The 26777-nt window shown below is 33.6% G+C and overlaps 1 protein-coding gene across 29 annotated transcripts in view; it reads right to left on the bottom strand.

Moving 5' to 3' along the window:
* The window catches only part of PDLIM5 (PDZ and LIM domain 5), a 211448-nt gene that overhangs the window by 60784 nt on the left and 123887 nt on the right, over positions 1–26777 (bottom strand). For 7 of the 29 annotated variants that reach the window (XM_025424405.3, XM_049104956.1, XM_025424458.3 and 4 more), the window contains exons 4-7: positions 26450–26492; positions 24432–24523; positions 14512–14684; positions 14109–14145 (exon numbers count right to left, since the gene is read on the bottom strand). In XM_025424405.3, the coding sequence (XP_025280190.3) occupies positions 14109–14145; positions 14512–14684; positions 24432–24523; positions 26450–26492 (345 nt within the window). Of the gene's footprint in view, positions 1–12438; positions 13550–14108; positions 14146–14511; positions 14685–14964; positions 14983–17585; positions 17601–21193; positions 21211–24431; positions 24851–26449; positions 26493–26777 lie in introns of those variants that run through there. The other 22 variants (XM_025424385.3, XM_035709792.2, XM_049104952.1 and 19 more) reach the window with 10 other exon arrangements.

Genomic DNA, 26777 nt, shown 5'->3' with positions numbered 1-26777 from the left:
TTTTCTCCCGTCTTCTATGCCTTAATTCTACACACTTGTGCGTTTTTAGCACCATTTTACTGGCTATTCCTGATTGTGGGATGTGGAAGTTCTCCATTAGTAACACAATTTCAAAATGCTAATCTGGCTCATCCATATTGAGATTATATGTAAACTATGTAAATTTGTCACAAAGGCTAATCTTTAAAGTAACTGCGAATGAATGCAGAAACTTTCTTTTGCAGCAAAAAAAACCTTCAAATTTCCAACTAAAAACTTCATTGCCTCCTCACTTTCTTTATAAATATCACAAAATAACCAAGGAGAGTGACTTATTATATCCCCACATGGCAATGAGAGGAGAAATTCAATATATTAAAATATGTATTTTATACCAGGTAAAGGAGTAAAATGACAATTGTCCTTTGAATTTTCTCTCTTCCACAAAGCAAATATTCACAGAATAATACTGCTAAGCAGAAAATTGAATATACGAGGATCACGCCTGCCTTCTGTGCTTTCAGGGTTCACTGGCAAAGCTACTCATTTTAGTCAAGGAGACCAGTAGTTTGGAAAACTGAGTATCTTCCACTGGCTTCTTGACAATAAAAATGGTGAGTGTATTCACCTGTAACTGAGATTACCCTTCTGGAAAATTAAATCAACTAAACTTCAGCTGGAAATTTCTGGCACTCTTAGTCACAAGCTAAATTTATTAATTGATTTCATTAGCTTTTGTCTTGCAGCAACCTAAAAAGATTATTTAAGCCTGCTAATAATTCTACATTATGGATGGCACTTTATAGAGAACTTAAATTTTAGCAAGTAGGGGCATCCTTGCTTTTGTACACATGGGGAAGCTTATTAAGTAAATGACCAAACATGAAAATACCACCCAAAATTATATTTACTTTTTGTGAGAGCAAAGATAAAAGACTGACTCATTATTTTTCTTGGTGGTTTCCACTTTACTAAAGGAAAAGAGAGAAAGAATAAGAGAGATCTCTGATGCAAATGGAACTTATTACTTGTGTTAGGGGAAGAGTCTGCTCTTTATCAATATATATATAGTCTATTTTATTTATACCTTTCACATTCTGCCTTAACTCTTACATATTTCTCTACTGTTGCTTTCTCTAATGGACTATTATTGAATAATCCCCTTAGTATTATATGAACTCCTTAGGTTAACTCTACAGTACTCCTTGATCTTTTCAAAGAAATTTTTCTTTTTAAAAAATTTATTTGAGACAGAGAAAGAGAGAAAGAAAGAGAGAAAGAGCATGAGCGCACACAGGTGGGAAGGGGTGGGTGCAAAAGGAGAGGGAGAAGCAAATTCCCTGCTGAGCAGGGAGCCCAATGAGGGGCTTGATCCCAGGACCCTGAGATCATGACCTGAGCTGAAGGCAGATGCGTGTGTAACCAAATGAGCCTCTAGAGAAATTTTTCTATACGATCTGAAGATAAGATTGAGCATATAAAATATATATTCTAAAAACCCAATATAATATAAAGATTTTAAAGGTAACACCAATTTTAAAATAATCTGGAACAATCCCCTGATAAATCCCCTACATCCTTCAGTAACAGTTAGGTACTAATCGCTAATCGTAGCCCCTCTCACTCTGCATCATCAACTTCTTGATAGTTCCCATTATTGATTTCAAATAGCTAGAAACAGCTTCCTCTATGGGGCAGAAACCTGCCATTTTGCAGCATTAATGTACTCCTAACATATGAAAAATTATAAATGATAAAGGTATTAGTAGATTCAGAATAAAAAAGATGTAATATTTAATAAGCAACACTGCATCAATCTGCTACCTGTTTGAAAATACACATGAATCTGACTGAATGCCTACTATGCAACAGCCACACACTGTGAGTCCTTAGAGAAGTAAGGTGTCTTGAGAATCCCACCAAGGCATCTTATGCTCCACTGAGTATGCTACCAACATTAGGGAACAAAAGTGAAGGGTCACACACTCTCTAGCTAAATCTTCTGGATCACACATTATCCTGAGTTCTCCCATTCAATTGCTGCATTTACTCATTCAATCAATGATGACATCTGGATTCCACTTCATGCCAAGCATCCTCACATATTCTACTGTCCACTTTAATTTCCTGCCTCTGTGGAGCTTACATTCTAGTGCCCAATTTCCTCTAACAGAGCATGAGGATCAAACTAATCATACTCTCCATACATTTACCTGCCACAATCAGAAGTGCAAACCCTTTGGGTCATCCACTCCTGGATTCTTGTTTCTTTAGTATTTTATATATCTCCTAATCTGATCAATTACCCATCCTTCTCAGCCTGCATAAATCTTGTTAGTCTATTGTATCTTCTATTGTTCTGCATCTTCTGTGCAGTCCCTTCAAAAAGAAGTTCCTTTTCTCTCATACCTTGTACATTTATACACTTGGTACAGAGATAATGCCTTCCTCAATATTGCTTCTAACATCAGTCATCTTAGATCATTCAAAATCCCAAATCTCTCAAGGCTCATTCCTCAGGTTATACCATTATACACTTATCTCTTTTTCTTCCCTTTACCTCACCCACTATTTGCACTTCAGGCCCCAAGTCACTGTCTTCTTCTTCACCCACATTCCAACAGTTGTTCTTGATAACTTCAGTGTTGGCATGTTGAATCACTGAATAATCTAACTGCTAAATTCTTTGACTTCTTCACTTCAATGATAATTCCTCCAAGGCTAAAAAGTTTCAGGCCTGGAACATCTTAGCCATGCACTCCAGAATTCATAACTTTTACTTGTTCATCAGTACCTCTAAAATCTGGATGTTAAGCATCTCCTTTTTTTGTAACTCATTCACCCTCTACATCTTGGTTCTAATAACTTTTTGCTGAACTGACCTTTACCAATTTGACTGACTCTTACCAACTGAATTAACTCTTACCAAATTCATGGATTCTTAGCAGAGAATTTCCTTATCCATCAACCCCTACCCCTCAATATTTCTAGACTACTGTCAGCAGTTCCTCTAAAACAAACCCATCCAATTACTTCCCTCTGCATCAGTACCTCCTTGGCTTAACTTCTTATCTCTTGCCTAAGCTAAGGGAATACACATAACTAATCTCCTGTGTTCATTATTTCTTCCCCACAATCAATTTTACATAATATTCAGAGAGATCTTTTAAAATATATATATCAGATGTTACTCTCATGATTAAAATCCTGTATTGGGTTTTCTAATTAATTGGGATAAGAATCTAAATCTCTTAACACAACTTACAAGGCAAAAAATGATCTGGCTCTTAACTACTTCACATAATCTTTTATTACTCTCTTCTTCATTTACTATGCTTCAGTCATAGTGGATTCTTTCAGTTCGTTAAACATAGCAAGGTGAATCCTATCTCAGGACCTTTGCACTTGCTATTCCCTCTGCCTAGAGAGCCTATCTTCTGCGTTATTGCATAGTTAACTCCTTCAGGTCATTCATGCTACAGCTCAAAGATCTTCTTTTCCCCTAACTGATGTCTAATGACTTCATTCCTCCTCTCCCCTCATTATACTTATATTGTCCTATATTATTTCTTTATAGAATAACCTCATAGCATAAAACTATATTATTTGCTTTTTTATTGAATGTCTGCTCCACTAGACTGTAAATCCATGACAGAACCTTGCCTCTGTTATAAAGCAAGCATCAACAACATCTACAACAACATCTACAAGTAGCACATTGTACTTCATAAGCACTTTCTGGGTTTATTTATTATATGCATATACAATAAACATGAGCAGGGATCACTAAAACCTGGAGACTAAGGGAGAATGGGGAAAAAGAAAACATAGCTATTGATTTCGGTTAAGGAACTACTATCCCCTGTTACCAGCTGAAATCAATTACTCATATAAATGCCTCTGACCCAGACAGCGTAACTGTTCTATGATTTTTGAGTTGATTTTCTTGGGATTACCTACATAATTGTCAGATATTAATGTCAAGGATTAATTATAATATGCTAGGTGAGATTTTACAAGTTTAGAATCAAACTATTGCTTGCCTTATAATTTCAAGAGTCATATGACATGGCTAACTTATATTGTCTTACTTTTTTCTAAAATCTCTAATTTTTTTATATTTATTTTTGCTAACTTTATCCACACCACTACCACCAAATATGTTCCAGAAGACTAAAATTATTTGACCCAAACTACACATAACCATATTATTTTTTTTTATTTTCCCTACTACATTTGGTCCATTTTTCTAGACTCCTAATATATGTTTGAAGGATGTTCTGCTTATGGAACATATATACCATACCGCCCCACTTCAGGAAAGCCACAAATTTAGGAAGCAAACTATAGAAGTCCTCATCCAAGTCACTAATTGATCCTTTAAAACAATATCCTTTGGTTAAATTCAACTTATTATTAATCTAAAAATTTGATAATCATAACCTCATTTCATTATTAAATTCAATGGGATATTAAGAGTCTTTCTTTGATGACTTCTTAAAATTAACATTTCCCCCAATTTACCAAAAATGTGTTAAGCTGGGTGTGATTTGTTTCTTGAGAACTTACTCCTAGGTCTTGGCAATTCTGTTCTTTTCTCACCAAGCAAGGCTTTAAAAATACCTTCTAGATTCTTTTCCAGGTAACCTTAAGTTCAAACTAGTTTACAGTTTAGAAGTTTTTTTTCTTCTTTGAAAAACAGTACTAGGTTTACCTATTCCAAGTCTTCTATTTTCTTTGTCATTCTCCAGGATTTTTTTTTTAAATGCATATAGTGTTACTTACCAAATCTCATCTGTAAGTTCTCTAAATACTTGGGTTACAAATCACTGAGGAAAATAAGACTACTGAGAGCTCATCTAGGATCCCTTTCTATCTGGGACTTTAATTTCCTCCAGAATGTAAACCATCCAAAACTTCTTCAGTATTTATCTCTGGGTTCCGGTAACTTTTGTTTGCTTGTTTATACCTTTTGACAATGAGCATATGGACTATGAAAGTCAATTTTTGCATATTACAAAAACTGATTTTTATTTTTAAAAAATACTTATACGCAGTTTTCCCAGATTAATTTGGGCAAAGTAAACAAGTATTTCCATAGTTAACCACAGTAATGAACAATCTGTGTGAAAATACAGAGAGTAGATAGGAATTATGTTTTTTGCTTCAATGATTTTAAAGTACTATTCTCACAAGGAACTGAAATGTAGTAATTACTTATGATCAATAGATGGCGATCTTTACATTATACAGTGGTCACCAAACCAGTATTTGCATAGGACACTATACTCCGCCAGCAGAAAATGAAAATAAATTACAAATGTTGCGTATTTTCAATAGACAAAAACCAGTGCTTGGTTACATACCCATTTTTTTTGACTTACGGACTTTTTTCTAGGTTGATGCACATACTTTGCAGTAATGATGGTGTCAGCTAAGATTCTATCTGGATGTTATTTTTATTTTTTAAAATTAGACTCTGTTGTGAAAGCCTTTCTGTCGTGTATTTCTGAGCAAATTCCCTTCTTTTTACACTTCATAAAAATATGTGGGAATATGAGACTGAGGAATGATTCCTGATTTCTTTGCATAGCTTATGAAGAATAATAGTTTTAGGTAATTTATTAAAATGGCACATGTCTATAAAAGGATAAACAAGAGTCTAGCATATTTGAAAAATAGCAATTGAAAGAAGACATGGCTCAGGTCAGCAAACTGTTTCTTCATTAAACTATTTTATGTGGGTTACAGGAACATCTGTGAATAAACTAAAATATTTTAAAAACTTGCTATAACAAGAGTATGTTTAGAAATATTTATGAAATTTCTGCTTTCTAAATTTTCAATGAATGCACAAAGTTGATAGGTTTCTATTCAAGAAGTATCTTAAAATCTGTTTTGACAACCTTCAGTTAGAAAGTATGTGGACATTGCTTAGTGCCATGAGACAGCTTACACATAGAGAACTTTTTCCCCCTACTACTCTTATAGTTTTGTGTAATGTAAAAGGTGACTAGAGTTTGAACTATTTTCCTACCAAAGGGAGAGGCAGTTACTCCTCCCTTCAGGAGCATTTTAAGTCTTTGAAAATTAGAAATCCATATCATACATTATTCTTAACCGTAATATATGAAAAATAAGAACCTATCATTACTTGAACAAGAGAGAAAGAAGATTGATAAAACTGTGTTTTGATCATGATAATTTTATATATTTTTTTGCTAACTAAAATGCTTTTTACTTATTCATATGGACCTATATAAGCGTGAAAATTTTAAAACTGCTTATTAAATAAATATTTTACTATGTAGTAGAAAATGAAATGGTGAGATCAAGAAATCACCTTTTAACTTAAGATAAATTGTATGGTGCCTGACACAATGATGTATTTTAGGTATATAGGTTTTTTTTTTTTTTTAAAGTTATCTTTCAATGAAATTTCCTATAGCCTCCCATAATTCTCTACTCTGGTAAATCACATACTATTATGAGCTTTTTCATTATTAATATGTGTTAATAATGTAGCTATTGCTTCTTTTCAGTCAAATGTTGTAGACTAGACTCTTCAAACTTCTTCATTTCCTTAGGAATGATAAAATTATTTCCATTGGTTTTTCTTTTTTAAGATTTTATTTATTCATTTGTGAGAGACACACAGGGAGAGGCAAAGACATAGGCAGGGGGAGAAGCAGGCTCCCTGTGGGGAACCTGATGCAGTACTGGGTCCCAGGACCCCAGGATCACTCCCTGAGCCTAAGGCAGACACTCAATCACTAAGGGACCCAGGCATCCTTCTACTGGTTTTTCTAATCAAAGATCTAAGCATTTCATATACCCATTTCTAAAATTAGTCAGGTATTGTATTATCACAGGAGTCACTGAGCTATTCATGTTGAAACAGATCAAAAACACAAAGGAAGATGGATTAAGAAACAAATTTTTCATTTAATTTGAAGAAGTGTCTTCCACAGCCATTTAACAAGCAGATAATACCAGGAAGAAAGCATCACCACTTTTGCCAATTAGGTTGCCAAAGCACAACAATTCTCCTTTAAAGCAATTTAGATATGGTTCCACTTTATCTACTGTACAAATATTAATGTCTTTTTATAAAAATTTGACTTCTATTGAATTTATATTCAATTAAAAGTTGTTTACTATGCTGTTAACAATTTCCCTAAAATTCAACAATTAAGAAACTGGAGAAATATTCATTGATAAGCAATTAGAAACCATTAGTTAGTGCTAACTAGTGCCAAATATGAGGATACCAAAATTCTTGTGTTCAAAGAACTTATACTCTAGTTAGGGATATAGGCCATGGAGACAAACACCTGTTATCCAAAAGAGAAAAAGAGGTACCACAACAGAGAATATGAACAATCCTTCTAACTGAGTCCAAGTCAGTGACTCTCCTTAAGAATAACTTTTAGATACTACTCTGTCAAACTGATATTAGTACAGAAAGGCCGCTGGTATATATTATGGACTGAATGGCTTCCCCTCAAAATTCATATGTTGAAGACCTAACCCTCCAGTGTGACAGTATTTTGATACAGGCTTATAAGAAGTTAATTCAAGTTAAATGAGGTCATAACAGAGAGACCCTAATCTAAGAAGACTGATATTCTTATAAAAAGGGGAGATACCAGAGCTCTCTCTGTGTGTCCATAGGGGAAAGGCCATGTGAGGACACATTAAGAAGGTGGTCATCTGCAAGCCAGATAGAAAAGACCTATCAGAAAGCTATCCTGACAGCACGTTAGTCTGGAACTTCTAACTTCTAGAACTATTAGAAAATAAATTTGTCATTTATCTAGTTACCTAGTTTTGGTATGTAGGTGGAAGCCTGAGCTGACTAATACAGTGTATTTCTAACTGAAGAATCAGTTCACCAGTGATGAATCTTAGAGTCCTAACATCTACTTTCAAATTACACTTGTATGTTACTTTTTCTTAAAGACTTATTTATTTATTTATTTGAGAGACAGCAAGAGTGAGAGAGGGAGGGGGAGAATGAGCACAGAGAGAGCGAGGGAGAAACAGACTCCCGCTGAGCAGAGAGCCCAATGTGGGACCCTGAGATCATGACCTGAGCCAAAGGCAGATGCTTAACCAACTGAGCCACACAGGCGCCCATTCGTATGTTTTTATACTGTATACTTAAGTATTTATTGTATTTATATATATATTTATATTAAATGCCCATTTATATATTGAATGTATAGATCTTTATTTACAGTTACAGCTGCATCCAGAAAGAAATACTATGCCTGTTAGAATGCCTTTTCCTTCTAATTTATATTATATTAAGACTCTTGTCTTCAAAGAGCCCATACTCTAGTTGAAAATTTATGACATATAGACAAATATCTATGATACAAATTAGGTAAGAAGTAGTAGAAATTATATAGTATATTACTTCAGACGTAAGATTATTGCCACTGTGGAAGATGGAGGTGCACACTGTGGGTGAGTCTACATGGTTGGAATTGTAGAAAGGAATAAGAAAATCGTGGAAGAGGGAGGATTTGCCTTCAGCCCAGTCATTCTCACTAGAACACCATGGGCATTTGGAGCAGGATCATACTTCATTCTGTGAAGTGATTCAGAGCATTACAAGACATACAGGTATCCTCCTGGCCTACATGTTTCCAAAAGCTACTCAGCAGCAACATCTCCCCCAGGAGGAAATAGAAAGTAAACTTTTATGGATGTGAAGAAAACAGTAGATGTGTTCAAACAAAATGTATTAAGTGACTGGTTAAATGGCTAATATATTTTATTCTAAAATGCTGCATATGGAAAAGTGTTAACATACAAAATCATAATAATATTAAGTAGTGCTTGTGATTTACAAGAGTTTATTACATCTACTCAGAGTTCATCCTAATTTTCCACTTTGAAGCTTTTCACTGATTCATTCATATAATCTTGACTGTATTTGATTTCTAAATTGCTTTACCAACTCATTACTCCTAGAATGCTTCTGATGTAATCACCAAATAAACATCCTTTACTTAAGGCAAAAATAAGTCATGTATCTTCTTTTTGACCTCCATACACCTTGTAGGTTGCCCTAACCTCATCTTTCATTTTAATGGTTTCCCTAAACGCTGTTTAGAATCTGGGTTGAAAATTCAAGAAGACGGGATCAGAGGTGACAAAGACCGAGAGAATGAAGGGAAGATGAAGAAACAAGAAGAATTCATGCAACTGAGGTTCAAGCCAGATCAACAAAAGCTAGAATGACCCTCCCAGGTTGTCCCTACCTAGGCTGAAATGACTAGGCTTTTCATTTCAACCCCATACCCCTCCAGTCAGCTCACTGCATATGCACAGCCTCCACAAAGCTGTGGCTTTGGAGTAAAGGGCATCTGCTGTTGAGGTGACATGTGGAGGGACTGACCTGTGAAGGCTATGTGCCCCCTACATGCGCGCGCATGCACACACTCACGCACACATACACATACACAAACATAGCAACAGGCATCAGTACTCTACTGAGGTGGTATTTGGAGGGGCTTCACAGTGTCCACCACTAAGTCTAAATTCCTATCTTTAAAAAGTGGGAAAGTCAGGGGCAGAAACTTTAGAGTTACAAATCTGAGTCTCAAACTCAGAATTTATCATTCCTTGCTGGGGCAACTGGGTGGCTCAGTGGTTGAGCATCTCTGCCTTTGGTTCAGGTTGTGTTGTGATCCTGGGATCCTGGGACTGAGTTCCACATCAGGCTCCCCACAGGAAACCTGCTTCTCCCTCTGCTATGTCTCTGCCCCTCTGTGTATCCTGTGAATAAATAAAATCTTTTAAAAAAATTTATCATTCCTTGCTTACTTATTCTGTAGTAATGATGTCTATTTTGGAGAGAACGAGCAAGGAAATATTTACTTGCTTTAAGTAATTTTCTTCAATAGGATAAACAAAAAGGAATGAGTTCAAAGAATTCTTGATGTTTTTATAGACAGAACTGAATTGTCAAAGCCTTCACTAAATTATGAATAAGGCATCATATGTCTAGTTTCTATACATTTTAAGTGTTATTTTTAAATGTCTTTATGTTGTTTTACAGGGCATTCTGATCCCTACAAATGCATTACCAACATACCAACATACCAACGTATACTCCCTAATAATGCTTCCTTTTCCTAAGTCTTCAATGGGTCTAGTGGGAAAAGCATTGAACTGGTAACTATGCCAAGAGCAACACTAAGTAGGTGAATGTACTTTATTTAGCTTTGATAAAACTTTGATAAACCTCTTTGGTTCTTCATTGTTAAATTTTTCTTGAAAGTGGTTAAATATAAGACAACTTCCCATTCAAAATGCTATGGATAATATGGGGAATATGAGTTATGGGTATATGTATTACATTTTTACAGCATGCTTCCTGTCACATACCATACTTTGGCTACACTACCCTTTCTGGTCTGTATACTTGCCACACTCCTTTTTACTTCAGGGTTTCCACACTTGTTTCTTCTGCCTTGAGCAGTAACCCCAAGTCATCTCATGGCTGACTCTTTCCTCTCTCAGGTGATGGCATTAAGATCATCTCCTCAGAGGTCCACACAACTTAAGTAATCCCTCCATGTCTAAGCCAAATGTCCTTTATACTAATTTATTATCTTAGTAACACAATTATCTCAAATCACCTTGTTTATATATTTATCTGTTACTCATTGTTTAACCCCTAGTACATATTTGTACCTGGTATTTAAGTAATTATTTCATGTGAAAGAATAACTCAGGCAATACATGAGTATTTGTGATTTAGATGATTTTAAATACACATCAGAAATGCAAAAATTATTAAATTTTTCATCGGGGGAAATCAATTCACCCACAACTCTGAATAAATCAGAATAAAAGAAGGGACAGTTACTATCTTAATATCACAATTTTTTTTAATATCACAATTTTTATTAAATAGGCTCTCTACCATATTTTTATATGAGTCTTCTCTTCCTAAAGGGTATAAGGATGGACAAAATGAGTGTGTTTCTGTTTCCACAAATAATATATTTTTCAAAGTAACAAAAATATTCACTTTGTGAGAGACTTTCCATCTTCTAACTGGTAAAACCTTGTAAAAATGTTGAAAATTCTTAACTTTCAATTCTGCATTAAAAACAAGCCTATAATAAAGAAGTCTGTATAAGAGAGACAAACAAAAATAAGCTATAAATTAGGTCACTAGACTTATAATAATATTTTTGCAAGGAGCTTTTACAATATTTGGCTAGCTTTTAAGCTAGGAATATAAGATGTCCCAGAAGATTAATTGAACGTAAGAATTCAACCTCTGATAGGGTCAAATGGAATGTCTTTTGTGATTCAGGCTGAACATTTATACTCATACTCAAATATGGATCATTCTACTTATCTCAGTGTACACTTTCAATGAGACATTAAATACTTTATTTTTAATCAGGGAGGTATTATATTCTTATTTTTAACTGTACTTATGTTAAGTTATAAAGTTCTATACATGTTCACTGGTCTTTATTAGGGAGAAATTCTTTTATTTACTTAAAATTCTCATTTTAGTAGCTCTCTCTCTCCACTCCGTAGTTACTCTAGAAATTTGGTGGTTGGTGGGAAATATCTTGTTTACTCTAACCTACCATTTATTTTCATGAGAATTTGATTCCATGCACTTTCAAATATCATCTTTTGAGATAAATGAGATTTATCAGGTATGGGAAAGCCTGGTCTAAGAAAGTGTATTTTCTTACAGAGGCCAGTTAATAATGGATTGATGTCAAGATCATAAAACCACAAGCAGTATCTGATACAGTAAAAGAAAGATTTTACTGTATTATGAAGTATAGTGGAAATGAGCATAGATAAATCCTAGAATTATTTTTAAATAGATTTTGTGTAAAAAGTTTTAAATAGTAATCAATCACTAACTGAAATTAATGTTTCTCCAAATTATCAGGCAGTTGTCCTAGTCTATAGTGACATCAAAGTGTAAAAAACCTGGAAAAATAAAAATGCCTCAAACTGGGGCTCCTGGGTGGCTCAGTCAGTAGAACATGTGACTCTTGATCTCAGGGTTGTGAGTTTGAACTTCACACTCGGTGTAGAGCTTACTTATAAAAAAATTAAAATAAGATAAAATCTTTTTTAAAATGCCTTAAATAAAAAAAAAATGCCTCAAATATAGGCAAAATCCCTCAGTAATCATTTTCCACAAAGACTAACGCTACGTTGTGCCACAGTCTGTCTGATCTTTTACGTTACTCACATAAGATATTATGTTAAATAACATAATTCAGGAAAAAAATATACAGGCTTTGTCATACTCTACACTCATTTTAGTAGCCTTGCAAAATTAAAAATGTTTTCCAAATGAAATGTCAAGAGAATTATTTATTTTACACAAGTGATAGTGTAACAAGTCTTGGATGACACTGTTACTAGCTTCAGAGAAACAGAAAACAATTACAAAGCTAAGTTAAAGGCAACTTTATTACAGTACTTTCCAAACTTCAAAATGCACTTATTGAATTTAGAACTAATATATAATACATTATATTACAAACAGAAAGCATATCTGGTCAAATTATTAGCTTGCATATATTGCCCAAAATATAGTTTCCTAGGAACAGCAGCCACACACAATAGTTTATATCAGTATATTTCTGATGTCACATAAAGAATCATTTATAATTTATTTTATGTTCATTTAAAAACAAAGCAAAATTATCTTTTCCATTTCTTACTAGTTAATGCCTTGAAGTTGTTTATACCCTAAAAGCATCCACCAGTTTTGAAGGATTTCCTTCAATAGAAAATAGGATTTTTGAAGCTAACCAAATAAAAGAACACTCAATTTCCCCACCGCAAATAGGGGAAGAGTTGTCTTCTTTCCTTTTTAGAAGCCAAATCTGGGCCTCCTTCTCTTCATAGCCATCTTGAAATGGTTCCTGCTTTAAAAAATACCCAAATCTACAAAAAACTCTATTCTAATAAAGTCTTCTCTGTTTTATCTTGCCTCCTCATATTTGTTTATTTAAGGTAATTTACAACCCCCTTTGAACATTATGTAATAATGAATTTAAAAGTAATCTTGCAAAATGTAATAACATAAAGGATATATTTTCCAAATTAGACAAGGGTATTATTTGCTCATCTACCTCTGCTTCACATAACCAACCAAATTCAACTTACAAAAAGAATTCCTTTTCCAACATCAGTACCCTAATAACAAAGGATACAGATATAAAACCACTGAATAGACTGGAGTCTCTTAATTTGCTCTCTTATTTAATATTTGTGAGCTACTGACTAGCACAAAACAATTTCATCTTCCTCTTTTTCATGACAGCAGAAAATGGTTAGAAAAGTATAGAAAAGGTTCTATTTTTTTGTAAGGCAAATTTAATACAGATTTTGCTATGAGGTTGGAAAAAAGAAAAGGTGAATGAAAAGGTATATGCTGGTTGCTTGGGGGGCAAGACTCATAAATCACTGTACGTTAAGAGCACGTGCTGAAACTTCATGGTGCCAGTCACGTAATTTTGTGTATTTGGGACTAAAGACGTGAAGGGGTATCTTTTCCCTGTGGAAATAAAAAAAAAGAAAAGAAAAGAAAAGAAGAGAGAAGTGATAGAAGAGTCATAAGAAAGAGAAAGTTTCTACACTTAGTACATCATGCAGAAAGCATGCTTTAGAACAGCTTAATTTCACTGAGCTATTGTACTTAATAGCAAAGATTTCACGGGTGGAACATTTTTAAAAATACAGAAATTAATCCATAGAGCCCTCCTGGAACATCCATTTCTGTGCCCAAAATAAAATTACTACAAGACAACACAAACTCATTCACAGAGATCTGTAGTGTTAGCAAAAGCATCCCCATATATACTCTTCTGCCCACTTATTTCAATTACAAAAGAAAATTAACCTTATGTGAAATGTAGATAATATCTATTAATATAAAAATCTGTACGTTTTTTAAGTCCCACAGTTAAGTCCTACAAAAGATACCAAAGTTAAATGCTTAGCTTCTAGTTACAAAAACAAAAAGCCATACCATTACACTTGAAAATGTGAAAAAACAAACCGAGACCATTCATGAAAGGAAAGCATTCAATGTACCAAAAAAATGGACAACTTACTTTGCCTTCTTAGTATTTTCAGTGTCCGATTCTTTCACTGAAATATAATAAGCAATATCCAATATTAGTTTACTTTTTTAACTTGAAAAATCACTTAGGTAATTACCTGTACCAATTAATACCATATGGTCAAGCTGCACAGAGCCACTAAAAAACATTCCATATCTTGCAGTCACTGGCTACATACTATAATAAGTACTACTGCTGCTGCTGCTTCTACTGCTACACTTTTCAATACAACTCTCCTGGGCTAGCTTCTTATTTACATTACCCACATTATGCATGGCATAATTTAAGAGCAAACTGACTCAGGAAAATTACTGTTTTCCAATAACTGCCCATCTGTCTAATTGCTATTCTCTATGGCAAAGAACATTCTTAAAATCCTTAGGTATTCACTTACGATGTTCAGTCCCAGTGATCTGGGCAAGGATCCGGAAAGAGCGAGACTGAGTCGTTCCAGTCCTTGGACGCCAATCTTCAGTGTCCTCCATCAGTCTCTTCTTGCTGGCATCACTATGAGTTGGTATGTGATAAAACTCTGTATTGCGCTCCACAATGTGTTTTCTCGGTGGGCTAGGATTAAAAGGAAGGAAAGAATTAAAAAATTTTATATTATATTAAGGATAAAATATCCTCTGCCAAATTACTTATAATATATACACTTAATATCAATGTTCTTTTTTATATCTTTTGCTTGTCCAAGAAAGTGAACTTAGTCTCAATTTTCTTAAAAAGGCATCCTTCTGTAATAGAGTAGACTTGCTTTCTCTTAAACTAGTAAAAAAAAAAAAAGTATTTATATGCTTACATAAAATAATAGTACATATAAGTATCTATTCAAGAGAAAGTTTACCGTTTGGGTGGGGTTTTCCTTTTAATTGACAGAAGAAGGCAGCAGAAGAGAGATTCCACCATAAAAAAAAGGAAAAGAGTAAGACGGAAAATAATGAGAATTGAAAAACTCACAGGGGTTTAAAAATTTTTTGAAATTACTTGTATTGTTCTTCTATCTTATGCCTAACAAAATACAGGTATGGACTATATTCACAACCACTATTAAATATCGGTATGTTGTCAAAATGTATCGTCTTTCACAAAATTAGAAAAAACCTATCTTCACTACACTCAGGAACTAAGGATGGTTTAGTACAGGCTAAGTCAGCAATTTCAAATGCAATTTTGAAAAAGGTCAGAACTGTTACTTTCTATGGTTTTCTCATTCATGTGTATAGATACCCCTCATCCTAAATAAAGTTAGGGTCACAGGGTCAACTGTGTAGGAAATAAGAACTGTGGTATATGAGAAACCAATAAAATGTTTATCAAAACACCAAGATATAAATCCTGGCTCAATGATTTCACAGATCCGTGATTTTGGACAAGTCAACTTCACTGAGCCTGTTTTTTCATTTATAAAATGAGAGTACCACACATAAAGTGGCATTGTTCTAAGCATTAAATGAAATAATTTATGTGAAAAGGATTTGAACTCTGAGTTTGCTAAGAGTTCATTTTTCTGTTAACAAAGAAATATTAAGGAATTTATAATGTATATTAACACTTCAGCCTAAGATCTACTGACCATAACAAATACTCAGTTCTCTCCCACCTCTCCCCAAAACAAGACAAATGCAAACTTTTGGAAGCTATGAGTCTAATTCCGGGAGAGAAAAAGGAGCCTAACTCTGGACCAGCATACTATTGCCATAAGATCCAAGCAGAGAAAGTGCTCAGAGTATCAGATGTGGGTGGCAACATCTCCTGGGTGTAACTCATTGCTAGAAAATCACAGCACTATCAGAATGCCACTGGACTGTTGTCATTTTAATAAGCTACACTACCAAAACTGTCTCAGTATACTAGAAGAGTTTTTGCCCAGTGAAGAACATGATAGGATTAATATTAACCCTGGCTTTAAAAAACAGACATGTAGTAGTTTCAAGCATGACATCCTTTACTTAGTGTGTGTTTCATGCAAGTCATTTAACTACTCCAAATCTCAATTTTACCCATCTGAGAAAAGAGGATTGCATCTACTTTAAAGAATTGTTTTGAGGAATAAATAAGATTTATAACATATGTTAAGTGTTTTCCCCAAAGTATCTAATGCATAGTAATGATCACATAATGTGTTTTTTTAATGATCACTAAAAACATTATTTGTAATGCATTTTCTAAGACTATGGGTCATCCGCATATATAAAGAACAGAATAAGGGGCATCTCAGTGGCTCAATGGTTAAGTGTCTGACTCTTGGTTTTGATTCAGGCTCAGGTCACAATCTTATGGGTTGTGAGACTGAGTCACACTGGGGCTCCATCCTCAGCAGGGAATCAGCTTGAGATTCTCTCCCTCTGTCCTGTCCCCATGCATGTGCATGAGCACTCTTTTTTCTCAAAAAAATAAATCCTTAAAAATAAATAAGGAACAGAATAAATAATATTTATACATAAGATATTTATAGTTTATGGTAAAAATTTAATATTACAGAAGTAAAATATCTAATATTTTACTATTAATTACTTTACTAATTACTTTTACTAAAAACTTAACCCTTTTTAAGAGAATTTTAAATATTAGAATACGTAGACTACTTCATAAACACATTACACTTAGAAGACATAATTTCCTACACAGACAACTCTTTATCTTATGCAATTACTTGAAAAACTTCATATTTAACTACCAAACTTTAAGTTTAAATTTCTCTATAATTAGTGAATCTGGCTTACAATTAAATGGTGCCAATTTCAACTATAAGACTATTGTATTTTCTATAAAAGGTGTGGTCTGTAAAAATACAAAACAGTGGTGGCAAGCTAAGAATAAGTATACTAGGAATAATAAAATGACACCACTTAAGAATGCTTTTTAGCCATGACATTCTTGCAAAAAAGCACAGTACACCTTAGACTCTGTGATAGTCATCACAGCTTAAAGGCTTTGTGGTAAGTGATATGAAATTTCTAAACTTTTACCTTAGCTTTTTGGCTCTGACACTCTAAACTCTGATGACTATGATTTAAAAAGAGAGTAATATCAATGGTTTTCATTTAAAAAATATATTTGAGCTAGAACATAAATTTAACTATCAAAAGCAAATACTTTATTTCAAAATATAGGTATTCACAATTAGCAACTTTATTCAAATTAAAAAAAAAGAATACTAACCAAGAGAGGCCCAAACTATGTCTCTAACTCAAGTATACCCTGTCTACAATACTCATCTATCTTCTTGAAGGTTCGGCTTACTAATTTTTTTTCTACTGCAGAAGTGGAAAATACACCCACTGATTTATATGACGTTCCCTACCATGAAAAACATGTTTCCTAGGTTCCTTAACATATTTGAAAATTCTTGCATGAAGAAGACACTAACCAGGTTTGCTGGTGGTATTAAATTGAAAGCAAGATGGAAAGTTACAGAGAGACAATGATGAAAATTACAAAAGGAAGCACTGATTAGGTACTTACACGGTGCCAGGGTTACTGAAGGAGGAATAATACACACAAAAAATATGTAATAGAGAAGACATTGATGTTCCCAGGATAATGGAAAATGGACAAATATGAGGCAAAAAAAAAAAAAAAAAAGAGGGGGAGAAGAGAAAAGGAAGAGAAAAAAGAAGAAAACAAAAAATGAAATAATGAAATTCAAAACAATGAATTCACATGAAGATATTACACAAACGTCATGCTTCAAAATAAACATAAACAAACAAAAATGAACAAATGTTAGTCGGAATTCTGTTATACTGTTAACAGAAAAAGATCCACTATTTAAAAATATCTCTAGGTTTATATAAATTTATTTTAGTATGTATCCAAATTCCTATATGTTTCTAATAAAAGGCAGAGAATAAAATAATTGTTAGATGTAATGTGTAGAAACAGAACATTTTAGAATCGCTTAAAATCAGAGGAGAATAGACTGTAATATATGAAGTATATATTAATAGCAAATATAATCTCATAAAAAATTATCCTGAATCCTTAAAATAAAAATATAACTCTCCAAATCACTATTTGTATACCTGAAATTAACGTAACATTGTGTATTAACTAAGATTAAGATAAAAACCTAAAAAGCCAAAAAAATTATCCTGAATCAAATATTATAAAGAAATAACATATTATTTGATTTTGTTCTCATTTTTTTAAAAATGTGATTATAATGGAGAATATAGGAAGTACAGTGGATCATAAATAATGGGCTACCACTCAGTTTTCATGTTCTCCTCTGTCCATCATTACTACTCTTATTCACAAGCAAATCCCAGTAAGTTTAGTGCTGATTTGTAGGAACTCATGCTTTTGTATTATCAGTGACCTAATTATTACCCAAAAAGGCATGTCTGATGTGATATAGTAAAGGCACTACATGAATAATACGACCTGAAGAAGGAAATCTCAAATATAAATTCATTGACACAGCCTGTTAACTGTTCAATCATTAAAAACAAATGTATTTATATACCATTATGATAGAGATGACTGAAGTATAAACTACATAGTTTGCCAACACACTGCTGAATCAATCCTGAAATGAAGTTTAGTCAGAGTAACTAGTAATTCATTATAAACACAGTGACAAAAACTGCCTACCGTTTTAATGCTGAGACTGTTCATTGTAGCCGTATTTCCTACCTATATATCAAAGTCAGTTTCATAAACTCTACAGAGAGCTGAGTTTCACTGAATGGGGGGAGGGATGCAGGAGTAAGTTGATCTCAATATTTACTGATACTTACTCAGTATCATTGTAGCCGTATTTCCTACCTATATATCAAAGTCAGTTTCATAAACTCTACAGAGAGCCGAGTTTCACTGAACGGCGGGGAGGGATGCAGGAGTAAGTTGATCTCAATATTTACTGATACTTACTCTGCTCTAATCACAATGCAAAGCTTTCTGCTTCAATATTTACTGATACTTACTCTGCTCTAATCACAATGCAAAGCTTTCTGCTTCATTGTTATTTTAAATAGCAGAGAATTTTTCAAAATAACCTAACCTAAACAGAATTTTAGATACATATTTAAGCATTTTTAAGTCTAAGGGAAAAGTTTTGAATCAACATGAAGATGGAAGGGAAACATTCTACAGTGTAATGAGTGGCAACAAGTGGATATCTGATTGGTTTCAACCTAAAGATGTCAATTTGTATATATGGAACAAATACTTTCAAGCATTTCAGAAAATGTGCCCAAGTAGAATGGCACATCATACACTGCGAAGGCATTTGTGCCAATGTGACAATGAGAAGACCTGGCCTCATACCCTGGCTATGCTGCCCACATGCCCTATGCCCAGGACAAGGTGCCCAGGCAATCTACAGAAGCCTCTCTTTCCTGAACAGTGAAATGGACTACAATTTCTTTTTCTTTCAGACTTCTGGTAAGGGCATACATTTAATATATTTGAAAGCACTCTGAAAACCATACAAATACAGATTTGTTGTTAGGTTAGATCCCCTAACTTATAAAAAAAAATTACTATCAAACCCAACTGTAGATTATGCACATTATTCATTCATATTGCCTCAACCCATTTAAAAATAAATGCAAATTCAAAGTAACAGAAAAAAGCCAGGGTCACAGTCAGGTGATGCAGAGGAAGGCATGTCAAACTGGCTTCAAAAAATCTAAGCTTGAATCTTAAACACTTACAAGATACATGAGAAAATTAAGTAACCTCTCACTTCAAAGTTCAAATGAGAATTAAATCACATAATGCATTTAGAAACACCTAGGACAATGGATAGTAATAATTAATGTATCTGAACCTTGAATTAAAAAATATATATATATTTAACTTAAAATGCTTAAATTTATTTTTCCAAGGCCCAATTTTTCCTCTTTACAAGTCAAATTGTTTGTTACACTGGAATCTAGTAACTAGCCAAAATCTTTGTGTATAAGAATTTAAACAGGGACGCCTGGGTGGCTCAGCGGTTGAGCGTCTGCCTTCGGCTCAGGGTATGATCCCGGAGTCCCAGGATTGAATCCCACATCGGGCTCTTTGTGTGGAGCCTGCTTCTCCCTCTGCCTGTGTCTCTGCCTCTCTCTCTTTCTGTCATGAATAAATAAATAAAATATTTTAAAAAAAGAATTTAAACAATAAATTAGGGCTTGGAGATCTTTCACTAGTATACTTGGGTGCTATATTCCTACATGTATATAACATGGAACTATTCAATTAGTGGGACCACACCCAGCCTAAAATAAAATTGTTCTAATACCTGATCATTAGTTCTCAGGTGTGTCTAAAACAGTTAAATATTCCATCCATATTTCCAATTCTAACCTACATTGTGATGATAAATTGCAGCACATGCTCATACTGATCATAACACAAAATTAATTTCTTATCTAATGTAATTTTTAACTATTTTTAAGGCTGTTAATCACCAGTCAGTGTACCATCAAGACACACACGCACACACACACACACACACAAAAACAGACACAAAAGCAAGGTTTTAAAGGTATACCACAGTGCTTCCCAATGTCTATGCCAACTACCTATGACATTTAATAAGTCAGTAACTATCTCTCTTAACTAATTTCAGAGGTATGTATATTATCATCCAGTGACACACAACTGTACATGTAGAGGTCTAAAACTTCTAGCAACATTGTTTAAAAAAATAAAAACGGTTCTTCAGAGACTTTACCTGGGAAACACCAGTTTGTTATATGGATTTGGAAAACAATTCAGTTTCATATGTTATTTACTAGTGCCATATATGTTTATGCTTTCTTTTGTATCTTTCTCTTTGTCTCCTAATAGTCTCGACTGACACAAATTGCATTTCCCCAAGCATTATGTCTTATAAACCACTACACAGCAAACCCCACATGTACTTTATGACAAAAGTTAAATACTATTATTTATTACCATAAAGCAATTCATTACAACATAGCAATGCAAACCAAACTTAGTGAAAACACTAATAAATGTTTTTATAAATGACAGCTGCTTTGCAAAATATAACTTAATTTTGCAAAAATGAGACACATTCATGCTGTTTACTCATATATAAATCACCATATTTCCTCTCCAGTAATGTGGATACTAACTTTGTCACTTGTGTTTTCTGTAAAGAGAAAAGCATTTAAAAATATTACTACCATATCATCATATTTTCTATCTCCCAAGGCCAGGTTCTTCAAAAGAACATATTGGAACTGTTAGAAGAAATTGCAGTCCAACAAAATTTAAATTAATAAAGGATACATGAAAGACTTACCTCTTGAAAGCAGTGGCATATTATAATGCAAGGGCATATAGAAAGGGAAAAGGTAAATTATTTAAACTACTTGATGCAAAATAGCTTTCCTTCTGGTTTGGAATATAAAGTCCCATTTTGTTCTAAGTAGAGTAAAGAGGGAGAGGAGTAAGGAAAACAGCAAGTTAAGATCAAGAATTTGTATATGCAGAAGAAAGATTAAAAATTTCATAAAGTGCCTTGTTCATTATTTTTCATAAGAAACAAGATACACTTACGTTGTATCTTTAAGAAATATTCTAAAACTATCAACATAATTATAGATTTCATCATACCTTATAATGAGTTAAAATCTCTCAGTAGTAATGCATAATGAATAAACACTTACTGTGTCTTATGTTTATTAATCCTGTATAAATTTGGGTGAGACACCTATCAATTTGGCAAATTAGCCAGTTACTTTAAATCACGTAAAGACTAATAATCTTGCTGCTTTGAGGAAAAAAACAACTTAAGAATTTAGCTTTATACCCTCTTGAAATCTTAATTTTTAGTTACTGGCATATGTTATTTTTAAAATAAAAATATAATTAATAAAAAGTAACAACTCTCAACTTTGAAAGAGTTTTGTTGTAGATCTTTTGTAATATTATAAAAATATGAAAAATGTACTAATCACGTAATTAGTAAATAGTCTGACAATGATTTCAGAAAACAGTTTGATACCTGATGAAGGAAATGAATTCATCAATACCACAAAACATCTACTCTTCAAAATGACACATTATTAACTAGTAAAGTGTGTGATTTATTTTTGATTTCTTTAATGTAGTAAGAGAAATGGCAACTGCAAATTCATCTTAGAATTTCAAAGGCACCACATTTTGTTTTCAGAGTAATCAAGTTTTCATTGTCCTAACATCTGGACAACATTTGAAAGCAATCTATACCCAGTTTACAAATGTGAAGCCATAACTTTCTTGTTAATGATGCAAAAATGTAATAATCCCTTTTCTCCTCACTCTTGCACAGGTCTGGATACAGGCACATGCCCAGTAATCACATGTCCACTGATTAAAAAACCATCATTGAGGCCCTATTACTACACCACTGCCTACAGTTTCAATTTGAAAACAATAAGCTTTAAATCATTTTAAGTTTAGTCAAAGTTGTACTTATAAAACACAAATTTAAGATTTATATTCATATTTTCATGTTTTAAATGTAATACTTTTCCATAACCTGAATTTACTTTTACCTCTATAAGTTTCTATTAAGAAGACTATCGGGGATCCCTGGGTGGCGCAGCGGTTTAGTGCGTGCCTTGGGCTCAGGGCGTGGTCCTGGTGCCTTGGGCTCAGGGCGTGGTCCTGGAATCCGGGGATCAAGTCCCACATCCGGCTCCCTGCATCCTGCATGGAGCCTGCTTCTCCCTCTGCCTGTGTCTCTGCCTGCCTCTCTCTCTCTCTCTCTCTCTCTGTCTCAAATAAAGAAATAAAATCTTAAAAAAAAAAAAAAGACTACCTTATATGAATCAGTAAAGTAGATGGATTTTTTTTTCTTTAAAAAAAAAAGACAATGATTATCTTATAAAATTTCAAGAAATGTTAGTAAGGAGAAATATGTTTGTTCAGACACTTTTTCCAGTGGACTTTTTAATACTGAAACTGGAGTTTAATAAACATAATAAACTTCTGCTTGTAGTTTTCTATGGGATCAACAAGTTGACAGGCAGCATCTTTCTTTTCAGAATATCTACTTTGATTTCTTTAAAATCTATTATCTTAAAATAGACATATAAAAAAATACAACCAAACACATCTCAACACTACATACTATTTCTCTTCCACAAATAAAAGAAGAAATAACATTCTTTGAAGGACACTAATTTTCCTCAATACATATGTCAAAACTTTAAAAAGCCACCCACAACCACAAAAACCATATGTTCGGACCAGTAGCGGTTCTTCCAGACCTCCTGCTCTTTCTCTCAGCAGCAGCCTGGAGCCCTGCCACCGTCTTTTTCAAAGCCCCAAAGTTGCCATGGCAGCATTGCTACAGAAAGCACAGGCCCTTCATTACATGAATTAAAATTCGGAAGGGATTATCTCAGAAAGGACCTATCCACGCAATTATTTTAATTATATTTTCCTGGGAACTGGCATTACTAAAACCATCATATATGCAGATGATTTCCCTTTGTTTTCCTTTTAAAGTACATTTTTGTAACAATAAATCTGATCAAAATCATATCATAAAAATGACTTTGGCTTCAAGTATAGTCACTGAATTCCAAACAGAGTAAAATGACCATGTATAAATGGAAGCTGCTGAAAATGCACTTCAATTTTTTTAAATGCCTCAAAAAAGAAAAAAATCATAAGGAACAGATTTTCCAAAACTTCCACTGGCATCGTATATTCAGTGTCCACTTCTGTAAATCCATCTATTTTAGAAAAACTTTTACAATGTCTGTGCTTCTGTTTGTGAAGCATCCCTTGATGCTGTTGTTCTGTCATTACTGTTTGCTTTTACAGACTAAATTCTAGCTTAAGCTTATCTGAAAAGAATGTTGCTGGCTATCTGACCTAAGCTAGTGCATCATACATAGACATGAGTCAAAACTAAATTTGCTTTCTGTCTTAAGACTACTTCCTAGAAAAAAAGCTTCTTACAAGCTCCTCATTTCCTCTCTTCTTAGGGTGAGATACATAAGCTGACACAACTCTGTTTAAACTTTTGGTGACTAATAAAAGGATGGAAAAAATGAGAAAGAAAGATTCAAGATCTGCCTTGCATTATAACTGCCAGCTGCTCCATGTTATGCCAGGACTTGGAGAAAGAGGTACAGAGTATGTTACACGGTTCATAACATGTCAAAATACATACTTAGGTTTTGATTAACCTATAATTGCCTTGCAGCAAGTGCTGTATGTATATAATATAAAGCTACATGTTAATGAAGCAAATAAAAACTTCATCTCCCTTCCTTCAAAGAACAGCTGATTTGGGGGGGATGTAAATGATTTCCTGGAAATCGCCTGAAAGAAGAGTTTTTAGAAGAGCAGAAAGCACCCTTGGCCACCTACCCATTTTGCTGTTTACTGTCACCCTGGGATCCTCTTCTCTGCCCCTCTGCTAGCTCCTGAGCAGTCTCGGAACACACGCTGGTGACTGCGGGCTGCCGTGGGACATTAACTGCAGGTTTACCAGCGCTCAGTGCAGATGAATGCTGGTCAGCACTAAGATTGGCATTAGCATGCAGTCCAGATGCAGCAAATGAGGGAGGAGTGACAGCAGCCACGGGTGGAGGGGAAGCATGTGATGAAATGGTCGCATGGGCTGGGGTGAAGGCGGACGATGGTGATGGGATGGATGTAACTTTTGGTGAAGACACAGAACCAAAGGGTCGTGGTGCCTTATTGTAGGCCATGTTGGATGTGGATGTGACTTTGGACACAGCAGGAGATGTAATGGGCACAGGTTTAACTACTTCTTTAGGTTCTCCCTATGTAAAATAAAAATAAACATACACAAAACACACCAAATACATGCAAAATAGATTCATTGAAAAGAACACACAGCTAGTTTTTAAAAAGACAAACACAATCATGTTAGCAGCCCAAACTTTACTTGTTTCTAGATTAAAAAAAAAATGAGTATAACATGCATGCCAACTGGTTCCAACATGCATACCACAGATGCAAACAATGAGCGTATTTTTTTTAATAAAAATAAAAAAAGTTTCAAAATATTTAGTAACTAGAATAGGAAAACTATCAAAAAGCCTAAATGCCATCATAAGTGTCAACAGACACTTTAATTTTCCAAAAGGAAAAAATTTTAAATACCCCACAATAAACAAAATATCATTAACAAAAACATTTATTTTAAAATATCCAGTCTTGATTACAATTTCATCTTTCAAACAGCTTACTCTACAGAGTACAATTATTTAAATCATGAGGAAAAAACAGCACATTTCCAAGTCTTCCATTTAAAAAAATTTAAAACAGAGAGAATAAAATCATTTTCATCTAACTCAGAAATGTGCACATTCTAATGAATTATTTTGAATGAAGATACAACTTAAAAGTAAAAATCTCAACAATCCACCTGTTTCTCTGGAATGTTTTGAGATATTATTTGGAGATGGAATAAAATTCTTTCCCTTTTCCAAGATAAATAGTTAATAGTTACATAAGGAAAAAAAAAAAAAAAACGATCTTAGAGGTTTCTTTATTTCCATTTGTCAAAGAAAATTTAACTAAGAAAAGTCAATTCTTCCTAAAATTAACATAATTTATGTTTGCAAGTCTCTATCCCAAAGAAAGTGTGAAGTTTAAAAAACAAAAACAAGTTAAGCTTCTGTGACATTCAAGAACAAATTCCTACTCATCCTACCATTCCAAAAGAAAAATTCTTTTAAAAACTTACAATGGTGGCCCTATTATGTTTAATTAAAAACAAAAAATAAGTGATCTAAATTAATCTTGTAGAAATAATAAAGCTAATTGAGGGAGACAAAGTAACTTAATGTCTCAGCAAATCAATATAAGTAATTCACTGGAAAGGCACAAACAAAATTAAGGAGAAAATCCCCCAAAGTATAAGCCAGGTGTATATGAAAAACGGTTTGGGACAATTTGAGGATGTATATGAGAGAAAAAACATAGTTGCCAATAACTGAATCCAGGATATTCTGAAAATGTAATTAAAAACTTATTACTATCACTAATAAAATGTTACCAAAGACTTGAGGTACTCATTTTTAGTAACCACTTATTTATTCTCTGTAAAATATGTGAATAAAGATAGGCAATTTGAATGTGAATGTAAAAAAAAAAAAAAAAAGGACATTAGTTAGATACTAAATGGCACTGGAAATCATGTTTTAATAACACTGGTATAATTACAGATGTTAATTATGTATGTGTTGATTTCCATCTCCCCCCTGCACCACCACCAATCTTTAAAAGAAAAGAATCATAAGGAAAACTGTATTGAAACTATTAATTGTCAGTATGTCCTAAGATAAGAATGGAAATGGCAGTGATTCAGGAGGGACTATCAAGTGGTACCTAGTGATACCAGATAAGAAACACACCTTTTGAACGGGAACTGGCTCAGGCTTGGGTGTGGCAGATGCCCTAAAGGGAAAAAAAAATAAAGAAAAAGAGAAAAAAATATAAATTTTTGTAAATATCTTATTAATGGAATTATTAGTATATACCTTAATATATTAAATAATCAGAATTTATAGTTTCATAATTCATAGTCTTGACTATTCATCATCTACTAATTAATTCATGTAACTCAAATGCTACAAGTACCTATACCCTTACACACTGTAAGATACTGTATGAAGATACTGAATAAATTCTGGTTGAACTGAGTCACCAAATGAGTATTTATTTGGAATTTATGTTCTTAAA

Source organism: Canis lupus, chromosome 32 (genome assembly GCF_003254725.2).
Source record: "Canis lupus dingo isolate Sandy chromosome 32, ASM325472v2, whole genome shotgun sequence".
NCBI classification, from domain to species: domain Eukaryota; kingdom Metazoa; phylum Chordata; class Mammalia; order Carnivora; family Canidae; genus Canis; species Canis lupus.
This window is presented reverse-complemented; position numbering and strand designations above follow the sequence as displayed.